The sequence below is a fragment of the Chiloscyllium plagiosum genome, chromosome 1, assembly GCF_004010195.1.
Source record: "Chiloscyllium plagiosum isolate BGI_BamShark_2017 chromosome 1, ASM401019v2, whole genome shotgun sequence".
In the NCBI taxonomy this organism is placed as follows: Eukaryota; Metazoa; Chordata; class Chondrichthyes; order Orectolobiformes; family Hemiscylliidae; genus Chiloscyllium; species Chiloscyllium plagiosum.
The window spans coordinates 11818892-11832698 of NC_057710.1; the positions used below are offsets into that span (position 1 = coordinate 11818892).

Here is a 13807-nt window from a genome sequence, read left to right on the forward strand (position 1 = left end):
TCAACAAATAAGGGGACCAAAACCATGCATAATATTCCAAGTGCCGTCTCACTAAAGCCTTTTGTAGTTGCAGCGATACTGTCTTACCTTCATATTCTATTCCTTTAGCTATAAAAGCCAACATTCCATTCGCTTTCTTTATTATCTGCTGTACCTGCATGCTAGCTTTCTGTGACTCATCAACAAGAACACCCAGATCTGTCTGTACCGGAGCACCCTGGAGTCTCTCTCCACTTAAATAATAGGTCGCCTTCCAATTCTTCCCACCAAAATACATGACCTCCCGCTTATCCATGTTAAACTCCATCTGTCACATATTGACCCATTCTTTTAACCTATTTTAACATATGAGGAATGAACCCGGCTAGGTGATAGATTTAGAGGTAGGTGAGCACTTTGGCGATAGTAACCATAATTCAGTTATGTTTACAATAGCAATGGGCAGGGACAGGTATATACCACAGGGAAAGAAGTATAATTGGGGGAATGGCAATTATGATGCGATTAGGCAAGATTTAAGATGCATAGGATGGAGAAGGAAACTGCAGGGGATGTATACACTTGAAATCTGGAGCTCATTAAAGGAACAGATACTGCAGGTCCTTGATAAGTATATAATTATCAGGTAGGGAGGTAAGTGTCAAGAGAGGGAGCCATGGTTTACTAAAGAAGGTGAAGCTCTTGTCAAGAGAAAGAAGGAGGCTTGTGTGAGGATGAGGCATGAAGGCTCAGAGAGGGCTAAGAAGAGCCAGGAGAAGTTGTTGGCGGATAAGCTCAAGGAAAACCCTAAGGTCTTTTACAGGTATATCAGGAATAAAAGAATGACTAGAGTATGATTAGGGCCAAAGATAGTCGTGGAAAGTTATGTATGAAAATTGACGACAAAGGGAAAGCACTTAATGAATACTTTTCATCAGTATTACATTGGAACAGGGCAATGTTAGTGAGAATACAGAGATCAGATGGGACTGAGGTTGACAAAGAGGAGGTTTTAGCAATTTTGGAAGATCTGAAAATAGATAAGACCCCTGGGTCGGATGGGATTTTTCCTCGAATTCTCTGGGAAACCAGGGAGGAAGCTGCAGACCCTTTGGCTTTGATCTTTATGTCATCATTGTCAACAGGAGCAATGCCAGAAAACTGGAGGATAGCAAATGTTGTTCCCTTGTTTAAGAAGGGGAGTCGGGGCTGCCTGGTAATTATACGCCAGTGAGCCTTACTTTGGTTGTGGGTAAGGTATTGGAAAAGCTTATAAGAGATAGGATTTCTAATCATCCGGAAAGGAATCATTTGATTAGGGTCAGTCAACACAGTTTTGTGAAGGATAGATCGTGCCTCACTAACCTTATTTGGTTCTGGAGAAGGTGACAAAACAGGTGGATGAAAGTAAAGCAGTTGATATGGCATAGATGGATTTCAGTAAGGCATTTGGTAAAGTACCACATGGTAGGCTACTGCACAAAATAAGGAGTTTCAGGATTGAAGGTGATTTCGCGGTTTGGATCAGAAACTGGCTAGCTGAAAGAAGACAGAGGTTGGTGATTGATGGGAAATACTCTTCCTGGAGCTCAGTTACCAGAGGAGATCCTTTCCGCAAGGATCTGTTTTGGGGCCACTGTTGTTTGTCATTTTTATAAATGATCTGGAGGTGGGAGTAGAAGGATGGGCTAGTGAATTTGCAGATGACACTAAGGTAGGCAGAGTTGTGGATAGTGCCAAAAGATGTTGTGGGTTACAGAGGGACATAGATAAGATGCCTAGCTGGGCTGACAAGTGGCAAATGGAATTTAATGTAGAAAAGTGTGAGGTGGTTCACTTTGGGAGAAAACAACAGGAATGCAGAATATTGGGATAATGGTAAAATTCTTGGCAGTGTAGATAAACAGAGAGATCTCAGTGTCCTGGTGCAGAAATCCCTGAAAGTTGCCACCCAGGTTAATAGGGTTGTTAAGAAGGGACAGATATTAGGGGTAGTTTCTTCACTCAGAGTAGTAGGGGTGTGGAATGGTCTGCCTGCAACAGTATTAGACTCGCCGACATTAAGGGCATTGGACATACATATGGAATGGAATGGTGTAGGTTAGATGGGCATCAGGTTATTTTCACAGGTCAGCACAACACCGAGAGCCAAAGGACCTGTGCTGCGTGGTAATGTTCGATTTTCTATCAATATCAATTTGTAAGGTTCTTATTTCCTCAGTGCAATTTACTGTCTGCCCATTTTTGTGTCCTCCGCAAAATGGGCTATAGAGCCTCCTACCCGAATTGTTAATGTAGATTGTACATAGCTGGAGCCCAAAGACCGAACCCTGTGGCACCCCACTAGTTACTTCTTGTCATCCAGAAAAAGAAACCCACTTATCCCAACTCTGTCTTCTGTCCATCAGCCTGTCACGTATCCAAGCTAATAAATTACACTTAATCCCACGTAATCAACTTTGTGAATTCATCTTTGCGCAGCACCTTATTAAATTGCCTTCCAGAAGTCCAGATATTACATCGACAGGAACCCAATTTTCCATTTTACTTGTTACATCTTTGAAAAGCTCTACCAAATTAGTCAAACATGATTTGCCCCTCATAAAACCATGCTGACTCTAATGGACAGCATTTAGACTTTCCAAATGTCCTGATATCACTTCCTCAACAGTTGATTCTAACACTTCCCCAACAACAGATGTTAGTTAACTGATCTGTAATTTCCCATATGTTGCCTTCCTCTCTTTTTGAATAAGCATTAGCATTTTGCCAACCCACTAGAACTTTTCCCATGTCCAGGGAATTTTGGAATATTGCAACCAATAGATCCACTATCTCTGTCGCCACTTTCTTTAATATCCTGGGATGTAGGCCATCAGGTCCAATATCTGGATCAGTGGTGCTGGAAGAGCACAGCAATTCAGGCAGCATCCGAGGACAGGCAAAATCGACGTGCTCTTCCAGCACCACTGATCCAGAATCTGGTTTCCAGCATCTGCAGTCATTGTTTGTACCTCGTTGATTTTAACCCTACTGCGAATCCTCTTGCAAGGATGCCTGCCTTGAAGAAGTTTTCCTCCTCTCTCTACAAGAATCTCAGGGAGTCTCTCTCTCACTGCAACTCCCAGGTATTTCAACAGTTTCCTCATTTCCCCTTCCCCCACCTCATCCTAGCTTCTAACCTCCAGAAACTCCTCTCTGCCTTTATTCCTGATGAAGGGCTTTTGCCCGAAACGTCGATTTTGCCTGTCCTCGGATGCTGCCTGAATTGCTGTGCTCTTCCAGCACCACTGATCCAGAATCTGGTTTCCAGCATCTGCAGTCATTGTTTTTACCATCAGGACCAATAGACTTGCCTGCCCTCAATCCTATTAATTTGCTAAGTACCTTGGCCCTATTGACATTGATTTTTCTACTCTCTCCATTGCTTTTGACTTGCCCGTTCCAATAGGAATAGTACTATTGTCCTCTATTGTGAAAACTGAGGCAAAGTATTGATTTAGCATGTTTGTCATTTCAGTGACACCCCACTATTAACTCTCCGGTTTCAAGGGACACTTGTGTCTTAAAGTGGACTTTTCATGACCAGTCTGTTGTCATTCACCTTAAATCAGTGTCCTCTGGATCTCAACCCTTGAGCTAATTATTTTGTTTTATTAAATTATACACAGCCCATGCAAGAAATGCAATGTCTTTACCAATCCAGCTGGCCTTGTGCTATTCTGCATGCAAAAGTTAAAATTTACCATTCTCATCACTTCACTTGCACTGCTCGATTCCCATATTTAGACATTACTTTCTTGAAAGTTTTAGTCTCAGTCAGCTTGAAACCAGCAACCAAAGGTTTGTATAGCTTGTTATTTCTTAATTCATAGCTGACTCCATTGTCAGAGTGGACTTGATGGGCCGAATGGCCTTACTTCCACTCCTATGTCTTATGGTTTGATCACCTTCACTGAAATACATTCCTTCCCTGAATTGTATCAGAATTATTGCTACTACTCCTCCAATTCCCCTTCCTGCTGCCTCGGGGATTTAGGTTCCAATCATACTTAGTTTCATTCAAGTACAAGTTTGCTTTAAAACTTCAAGAATTAAATAACTTGATAGTTCACACTTAAGAATCAATAAGTACAGGCTTGCTCAGCGTGCTACGTGTTGTCTAAATTCACAAAATGAACATTTTCGGTTGAAAACCTATAATTTTATTTTGGGTCAAATCAGTCTTCAATTCAAGAATTATCAATTAGTTATCGTAAGTTGGTCACATGTTTAACTTTTTGTTGGGGGATTATGCTTGCTGAGTCTGTTGCGAAAAATGTTCTCTAATCCCAAAACACACAATCTATTGGTTTATCATAAAGCAATCACAATTGCTATTTTCTTACAAACACAAATGCTTGATTCAGAATTGAGAGATTCAGTTCAACCCAAATAAAACAAATTGAACTCACCAACACATGCATAATCTGTAACTCCTTAAGAACAAATTCAACTTTTTTCTGTGATGTAAGAGAGGCAAGTGCTGCATTTTGACTCCTGCAGAATAACTTGGCATTATCATAGTTTTCTTTTGCCGTGGTGATTGTCAAACACGAGTTTCCCACCAAGTGCCAGCTCTCTCCACAGATGGTTTCTGTAATGCCCAAATTTGAAAATTAAACACTTCAAAATGAAACGCAATATTGTTTCCATCAACTGTTAATTGAAAGTCAAAACACGTAATTGCATGATATAGAATTATAGAAGACAGCAGGAGTTGACCATTCAACTCCTTAAGCCTGCTCTGCTATTCAATACGATCATGGCTGATTGTCAAGTTCAATACCCTCATCCCACTTTCACTCCCCCATATCCCTTGATCTCTTTAGCCATAAGAGGTATATCTACCTCCTTCTTGAAAACACAATGCTTTGGCTTCAACCACTTTCTGTGGTACTGAATTCCACAAGCTCACCACGATCTGGGTGAAGAAATTTCTCCTCATCTTTGACTGAGAAGATTTATATAAACTATGACCCTCTGGTTCTGGCCTCCCCCACCATCAGAAGTATTTTTCCTGTATCTGACCTATCTAGCCCTGTTAGAACTTTATACATTTCTATGATACGCAACTGTGTCCCCGCCCCATTCTTCTCAACTCCAGTGAATATAATCCGAAGTAACTCAACCTCTCCTCAGTGCTGCCATTCCAGGAATCAATTTGGTAAAGCTTCACTTCATTTCCTCTACAGCAAGAGCATTCTTCCTTAGAAGAGGACACCAAAACCGCATACAGTCTTGAGGTGTGGTGTCACCAGTGGCTGTGTAGTTGCAGCAAGGCGTCCTTGTTCCTGTACTCAAATCTCCTATGAAAGCCAACTTTTCGTTTGCCCTCTCTCAGGATGTAGGTTTGCTCGCTGAGCTGGAAGGTTCATTTCAGACTTTTCGTCACCATACTAGGTAACATCGTCAGTGAGCTTCCGAATGAAGCACTGGTGGTGTAGCCTGCTTTCTATTTATATGTTTGGGTTTCCTTGGGTTAGTTATGCCCTTGTCTGTGGTGACATCACTTCCTATGGTGGTGTTATTTCCTGTTCTTTTTCTCAGAGCGTGGTAAATGGGATCAAAGTCAATGTGTTTGTTGATAGAGTTTCGATTGGAATGCCACGTTTGTAGAAATTCTCGTGTGTGTCTCTGTTTGACTTGCCCTAGGAGGGATGTGTTGTCCCAGTCAAAGTGGTGTCCTTCCTCATCCATATGTAAGGATACCACTTATGTCGTTTTGTGGCTAGTTGATGTTCATGTATCCTGGTGGCTAGTTTTCTGCCTGTTTGTCCAATAGAGGCTTTGTTACAGTTCTTGAAAGGTATTTTGTAAATGACGTTAGTTTTGCTTGTTGTCTGTTTAGGATATTTCAAGTTCATTAGCTGCTGTTTTAGTGTGTTGGTGAATTTGTGGGCTACCATGATGCCAAGGGGTCTGAACAGTCTGGCAGTCATTTCCGCGATGTCTTTGATAGAAGGAAGGAAACACACTCAATACACAAGAAAGTAAAGCACTAAAAAGACTAAATAAAGATAAAAACATTGTTATCCGACCTGCACACAAAAGACACTTGACAGTCATCTTAAATCGAAGAGACTACATTGAGAAAGTAAATGCACTACTTGCAGATACCAACACTTATCAACAAGTGGCGATAAACCTGACCCCACAACTAGAGAACTGAATCACAGTCCTACTCAAAACACTTCAGAAATCTGGAGAAATAAAGAAGACCCACTTCCAAAAACTGAAACCAGATGGATCCAATACACCACACTTCTACAGATTAACCAAAATTCACAAACCAGGAGACCCCTCAGACCTACAGTCTCGTTACCTGGACACCAACTTACAGACTGGCCAAGGAGCTACACCAAAGACTAAGATACTGAGTAGAAGACTCATGCCACTCCATTCACTCCACCCAAAAACTCCTGAAGACCAAATGCACCAAGATAGATGTGGACGAAATAATGGTCTCCTTTGACGTAACAGCCCTGGTCACATCCATCAACATCAACCTGGCCAAGGAAACACGGACTACATTATTAGAAGAACCAAAGACACATACACCAATGTCATCAGCAAGGACAGTATCGTCAAGCTAGTGGATCTATGCCTTACCACACACTTCACCTTCAACAACAAAACCTACAGACAAACCACTGGAACTCCCATGGGCTCTCTGATATCAGGGTTTTTCGAAGATGCAGTAATGCAGAGACTCAAACAAACTGCTCTCCCAACCATCCAACCCAAACTTTGGATCCGCTACGTGGATGATACCTTTGTCTTCACCAAACAAAACAAATTACAGTAAACCTTCAAGACCATCAATAATACCTTTACTGACACACCTTCAGTAAAGAGGGCGAAAACAACAAACTGCCATTCCTAGATGTCGCAGTAGAGTGAACAGCCAATAGGGAACTTCAAACCAGCATCTACAGGAAGACAACGTATACGGACCAAATATTGAACGATAGAAGCAATCATCCCAACAACCACAAACGAAGCTGCATCAGAACATTATTTCAACAAGCCACCACACACTGCAGCACAGAGGAACTAGACAGAGTCAAGGAAAATCACCGACACAGTGTATTCAAAAAGAACAGGTAGTCAATGAACACAGGGTAAAAACAATGACTGCAGATGCTGGCAACCAGATTCTGGATTAGTGGTGCTGGAAGAGCACAGCAGTTCAGGCAGCATCCGAGGAGCAGTAAAATCGACGTTTCGGGCAAAAGCTCTTCATCAGGAATACAGGCAGAGATAAACTATAAACACCGGAGGAAACATCAAAGAAGCGCTTCGCAGAAGGCTCCCAAGCACTGATGATGTTGCCTAGCCAGGGGACGAAATGTTTGCAACAAAAACTTCCAGCTCGGCGAACAGAACCACAACAACGAGCACCCGAGCTACAAATCTTCGCACAAACTTTGAACATACAGGCAGAGAGCCTGAAGGGTGGAGAGATAAGTGAGAGGAGGGTGCACTCAATGAACACAGTCTGCCGATTTCTCAGCAACAAACCTTAGCCAATCTCCCCTACATCAAGGACATCTCAGAAATGACTGCCAAACTACTCAGATCTCTTGGCATCATGGTAGCCCCACAAACCCAACATACTAAAACAGAAGACCCTATACAGAGAACAAGCAAAACTAACGTCATTTACAAAATACCTTGCAAGAACTGTAACAAAGACTACATTGGACAAACAGAGAAAACTTCCCACCAGAATACATGAACATCAACTAGCCACAAAACGACATGACCCACTCTCACTAGTATCCTTACATACGGTAAAGGAAGGACACTTCAACTGGGATAACACATCCATCCTAGGACAAGTCAAACAGAGACACACACGAGAATTCCTGGAAGCATGACATTCCAACAAAAACTCTGTCAACAAACACATTGACTTTGATTCCATTTATCACCTACTGAGAAAAAGAACAGGAAATGACATCACCATAGGAAATGATGTCACCACAGGAAATGGCATAACCAACCCAAGGAAACCCAAACATAAATAGAAAGCAGGCTATACCACCAGTGCTTCATTCAAAGGCTCACAGAAGATGTTACCTAGTTTGGCGACGGAATGTCTGAAAACGAACCAAGCAAACCTACATCCAGAACCTCAACTTAAGCTACAAATCTTCTCAAAACTCGCTTGCCCTCTCTCAATTTACAGTCATTCAATTAATAATCTGCCTTCCTATTTTTTTCTACCGAAGTGGATAACCTTACATATATTAGATTAGACTAGATTCCCTACAGTGTGGAAACAGGCCATTCGGCCCAACAAGTCCACACCGACCCACCGAAAGTAACCCAACCAGACCCATTTCCCTCTGATTAATGAACCTAACACTACGGGACAATTTAGCATGGCCAATTCACGTGACCTGCACATCTTTGGACTGTGGGAGGAAACCAGAGCACCCGGAGGAAACCCCCGCAGACACGGGGAGAACATGCAAACTCCACACAGACAGTCACCAGATGCTGGAATCGAACCCGAGACCCTGGTATTGTGAGGCAGCAGTGCTTACCACTGAGCCACCGTGCCACCCTCAATATTCACATATTATATTCACATTATACTATATCTGCCACGCATTATGCCCAAATCACACTGAAGCTTCTCTGCACCCTCCTCACAGTTTACCCTTCCACCCAGCTAAGTGTCATCTTCAAATTTTGACATAATACGCTTAGTTCTTTAATTTAAATAACTGATGCATATTGTCAATAGCTGGATTCCTAGTACCAATCGCTGCTGTTGCCCACTTGTGACTGCCTGCCATTCAGAGAAAGACCTCTTTATTGCTCTTCAATGTTTCCCATCTGCTAACCAATTTTCTTTCCATCTCAATGCACTACCCCCACCTTCTAGGTCTGGCCTCACCAATGCAGTGTAGTTGCAGCAAGGCATCCTTGCCCCTGTACTCAAATCGCCTCACTATGAAGGCTAACTTTCATTTTACACATAAATTGTTTCTGTGGAGCTTTGTCAAAAGCCTTCTGAAAGTCCAAGTAAATCATATTTACTGGCTCCCCCAATCAGATCACCTAACTACATCCTTAATGAGTTCCAGTAGGTTTGTCAAGCATGATTTCCTTTTCTAAGTACATGCTGACTGTGTCTGATTCTACAAGTGACAATGGACTGCAACATTGTCCCACTACCAATGTCAGACTCATAAAACTTATAATTCCCTGTTTTCTCTGTCCACCTCTTTTTCAATAGTGGGGTTACATTAGCTTTACTCTAACCTACAGAACTATTCCAGAGTCTAATAAATCTTGAAAGATGACTACCCATGCATCCACTATTTCAAGGACCACTCAGAGTCATAGAGCAGATATCCTAACCTACTCTAGTCCCATTTGTCAGCACTTGGCCCATATGCCTCTAAACCCTTCCTATTCATATACCCATCCAAATGCCTTTTAAATGTTGCAATTGTACCAGCCTCCACCACTTCCTCTGGCAGCTCATTCCATACACATACCACCCTCTGCATGAAAAAGTTGCCTTTTAAGTCCCTTTTATATCTTTCTCCTTTCACCCTAAACCTATGCCCTCTAGTTCTGGACTCTCGCACCCCATGGAAAAAACTTCGCCCATTTATCCTATCCATGCCACTCAGTGGCAGAAGTTCAGAGAAGCCACTCAGATGATCACTGGATCAAAGGGATTGTCTTCCATGCAGAGGCCACACAGGTTGGGAGCAATATATCCTGCAGTAATGTGTTTTGAAGACAACCAGGAAGCAGGCTACCTTGGATCTGGTAATGGATAATGACGCAGGTTTAACAGATGACTTCCAAATAAAATTTCCCTTGTGAAGAATAATCATAACATGATAGAATTCAATATTCAGTTTGAGTGCCAAACTTTGGTCAGAAACAACTCCATTTAAGGTAATTAAGGGGAATTACAATGAAATAAAGGATATAGTTAGCCAAAATAAAGTGAGTGGATAGGTTTGCAGGAATAACAGTAATGAGCAGTGGCAGACATTTCCATTCCTGTCAGGAGGAAAATTCTGAGAGAGGAATAAACCAACCATCGTTACTGAAGGAAGTTCAGGAGAATGCAAAGTCAGAAAGTCATACAACATGGAAACTGATCCTTCAGTCCAATTCTTTCACGCCAACCAGATATCCTAAACTAATCTAGTCCCATTTGGAGTATTTGGCCCATATCCACTAAACCCTTCCTATTCAAATACCAATGCCGATGCCTTTTAAATGCTATAATTATAGCAGCCTCCATCACTTCCTCTGGCAGGTCATTCCATACACGCACCACCCTCACTGTGAAAAAACTGCCCCTCAGATCCCTTTTAAATCTTTCCCCTCATATCTTAAACCCATGCCCTCTAGTTCTGGACTCCCCTACCTTGGGAAAAAGACCTGACTATTCACTCTATCCATGGTCCTCATGATTTTTAAAAACTTTTTAAGGTCACTGCTCAACCTTTGATGCTCCAAGGGAAAAGTCCCAACCAATTCAGCCTCTCCTTTAGCTCAAACCCTCCAACCCTGGCAACATCTTTGTAAGACTTTTCTGCAACTTTTCAAGTTTAACATCTTTCCATGGCAGGGAGACCAGAATATGGACACATCTCCAAAACAATTTCTCTTTGTTAGTGAGATCACATCTGAGGCACTGGGAACGGTTCTGATCCGCCTATTCAAGAAAATACATTATTTTAGTGGAGGAAGTTCAGAGAAGCCATAGATGATCACTGGATCAGAAGGACTGTCTTGTGTGCACAGGCTAAATATGTTGGAAGCAGTATGTCGCAAAGTAATGTATAACGGAGACAACCAGGAAGCAGGTTATCTTGCATCTGGTAATTTTCCTTGTCATTAGACTGGGACTAGGCCTGAGAACGATGTAAATACTACATTGATCCAATTCAGTGATACAACGTTCATGAATTATAAAACATTCCACACAGATTACACCACAAACAGTATGATAGAAGGCAATTAAGCGGGTATGTGAAGATCTCGACCCACGGGAGGGGTCTCTCGATTTCGTGACTGGTCAAAAGAACACTAGCAATTTGGTCTGGTTCTGCAAGGTTTCACACTTTATTGTCACGGCCGGGCACAGATTGCCCAGCAACACAGACGTTAAACACTTCTGAATTCCTAGAATAAGGCTGCGCACCTGGCTTAAAACAAAGCCATTTTCATACCTTTTTTGAAAAGTAGTACATCCATGGTTACAGAGCAATTCAGACAATTACCAAACTTAATAAAATGACATTATTGACAGCCACTTAGCCCAATGATATTTCCTGGGAGTCAATTTTGCTTTACATAAACAAGCTTTTTTTATCTTTTTTTTCGCATCTGCAAAGGCAAGGTCAGTTAGGCTGGCTAGTAATGCCTTATTCAGTCTAGTTATTGTCTGCTAATCTTTGATTCAGTACTCAGGAATGCAGCTTCCAGCAGAGGTAAAAAGCACTTTTAAGCAGTGTTGTCAATTTGCAGCCGAGAAGCCATTTTGTCATGTTACTAGCATTAAGAAGCCAGTTTGTTGTTAGTAACAGCATGTATAAAATGGTTGCTCCTGACAATAGCCTGTATTCAGATTTTAAATCCTCATAAGGAGTTTGAATGATGGAGCTGCTCATATCAAAGAATTAAGCAGTCAGAAGGACCATCAAGTGGAATACTGAGAATGGACAGCCATTCTCAGTAAACTTACTTGCTATCCTCCGCACAAAATTGTCTGCTAGCACTTCTTCTTTGTTCAACAACTCATTCACACTCCTGGGGAACAACACTTGCCACATCAAGACTGGGGGTTGAACAAAGCTATCAGATTCACTGAACAGATTAGAGCATTGCAAGATATTGCAAAAGTAACAGATAGACATAAATTAAACATACCAGGCAATGGAATGCATTCCTGATTCCTGGCTTCCCACTGACAGTTCTGGTCCATAGCACAGCTTTTACAACTAGTCAGCTTATTACAAACATACTCTGGTTTATCTTTTGGACAAGCTTCATAATCCCAGATTAATACCTGTAAGAAAATTGAAATTTGTTTTATATTCTGCATTTCATGACATTGTTTTAACATAATCTAAACAAAGATGTAAAATCAGAACACTTAAGAATATGCACCTTCATCTGTAGTTAGGACTGCAAATGCTGGAGATCAGAATAGAGAGTGTGGTGCTGGAAAAGCACAGCATCCGAGGAGCAGGAGAATCAACGTTTCTGGCATAAGCCCTTCATCAGAAAATGAGGCTTGTGGGCTGTGGGGCTAAGAGATAAATGGGAGGGCAAGTGGGGTTGCAGGGAAGGTAGCTGAGAATGGAATAGGTAGATGAAGGTGGGGGAGAAGGTGATAAGTCAGAGAGGAGGGTGGAGCAGACAGATGGGAAAAGACAATGGACAGGTCAAGAGGGCGGTGCTGAGTTGGAGGCTTGGGACTGGAATATGCTGTTGCATTGTTTTGGAACTTTGGACAAAAAAAGTCAAAACAACAGCAGTTTTAAAAGGGAGAAGCACAGACAAAGGAAGCACATGTGAGGTCAGTGCAGGAGAGAGAGAGAGAGAGAGAGAGAGAGAAAAAGAAAGTGACACCAGAGTGAACCTGCACAGTACTGCCTTTACTGTTTGAATTCATGTATCGCTGGACATCAGAGTGCGTCTAGGAAAATTAACAAACAGTGAAATTCACAACTGATCTTGGAGAAATCCTGTTTGGGCGAAGTTCACAGCACAGAATCAGATAAGTTAATTGTTTTAAGTGGCCCACAGAAAGTCTGCAGTAGTGAGTACAGTGGGTTCTTTCTTGATTATATGTTTTTGGAGATATCTCTCTTGATTAAACCTAAAATGTAAGCCGTAGCTATTAATCTAACCTGGGGCAGTGTTTTGGAGAGGAATAAGACTGTGATATTTTCTGGGTCTGTAGATTGTGAAGGAGCAAAAATGGCCTTGAGTAGAGTCATGTGCTTCTTGTCAGATGTGGGAGTTTAAAGAGAGGTTAAGGGTTACTGTGGATTATATCTGCAATAAATGATGTTGATTGCGAATCTTATCAGATCGAATGGATCAGTTGGAGAGACAATTAGAAGCAATGAGGAATATGCAAAGGCAACAGCATGTGACAGATGTCAGTTATCTGGGGGGGGGGGGAATGTCTCAGATACACTCACATAGATGGGTTAACTCTAGGGAAGGAAGAAGAGGTAGGCAGCTTGTGCAGGTGCGTTCTGTGGCTACACCCATTTCAAACAAGTGTGTTGTTTTGAAAAATGTAGGGGGTGATGGATTCTCAGGGGAGCGTAGCACGAACAGCCAAGTTTCTGGTATTGACACTGGCTCTAATGCAACAAGGGGTACGTCGGGTTCCAAGAGATCAATTGTGTAAGGGGATTCTCGAGTCAGAGATACAGACAGACATTTCTGTGGCCTGCGGTGAAAAATCAAAATGGTGTGTTGCTTCCCTGGTGCCAGGATCAAGGATGTCTCAGAGAGGATGCAGAATGTTCTCAAGGGGGAGAGGGGCCAGCAAGAGGTCATTGTCCACATTAGAACCAATGACATAGGAAGGAAACAGGTTGAGATTCTGAAGGGTGATTACAGAGAGTTAGGCAGGAATTTAAAAAGCAGGTCCTTGACAGTAGTAATATCTGGATTACTCCCAGTGCTACGAGCTAGTGAGGACAGGAATAGGAGGATAGAGCTGATGAATGCATGGCTGAGGAGCTGGTGTATTGGAGAAGGATTCACATTTTTGGAT

The 13807-nt window shown here is 42.1% G+C and overlaps 1 protein-coding gene across 1 annotated transcript in view; it reads right to left on the reverse strand.

Annotated features, from left to right (window-relative positions):
• Positions 1–13807, reverse strand: part of atrn (attractin) — a 397885-nt gene that overhangs the window by 228234 nt on the left and 155844 nt on the right. Inside the window, exons 15-16 of the mRNA XM_043706341.1 lie at positions 11938–12076; positions 4434–4615 (exon numbers count right to left, since the gene is read on the reverse strand). Coding sequence (XP_043562276.1) covers positions 4434–4615; positions 11938–12076 — 321 coding nt within the window. The remainder of the gene's footprint in view (positions 1–4433; positions 4616–11937; positions 12077–13807) is intronic.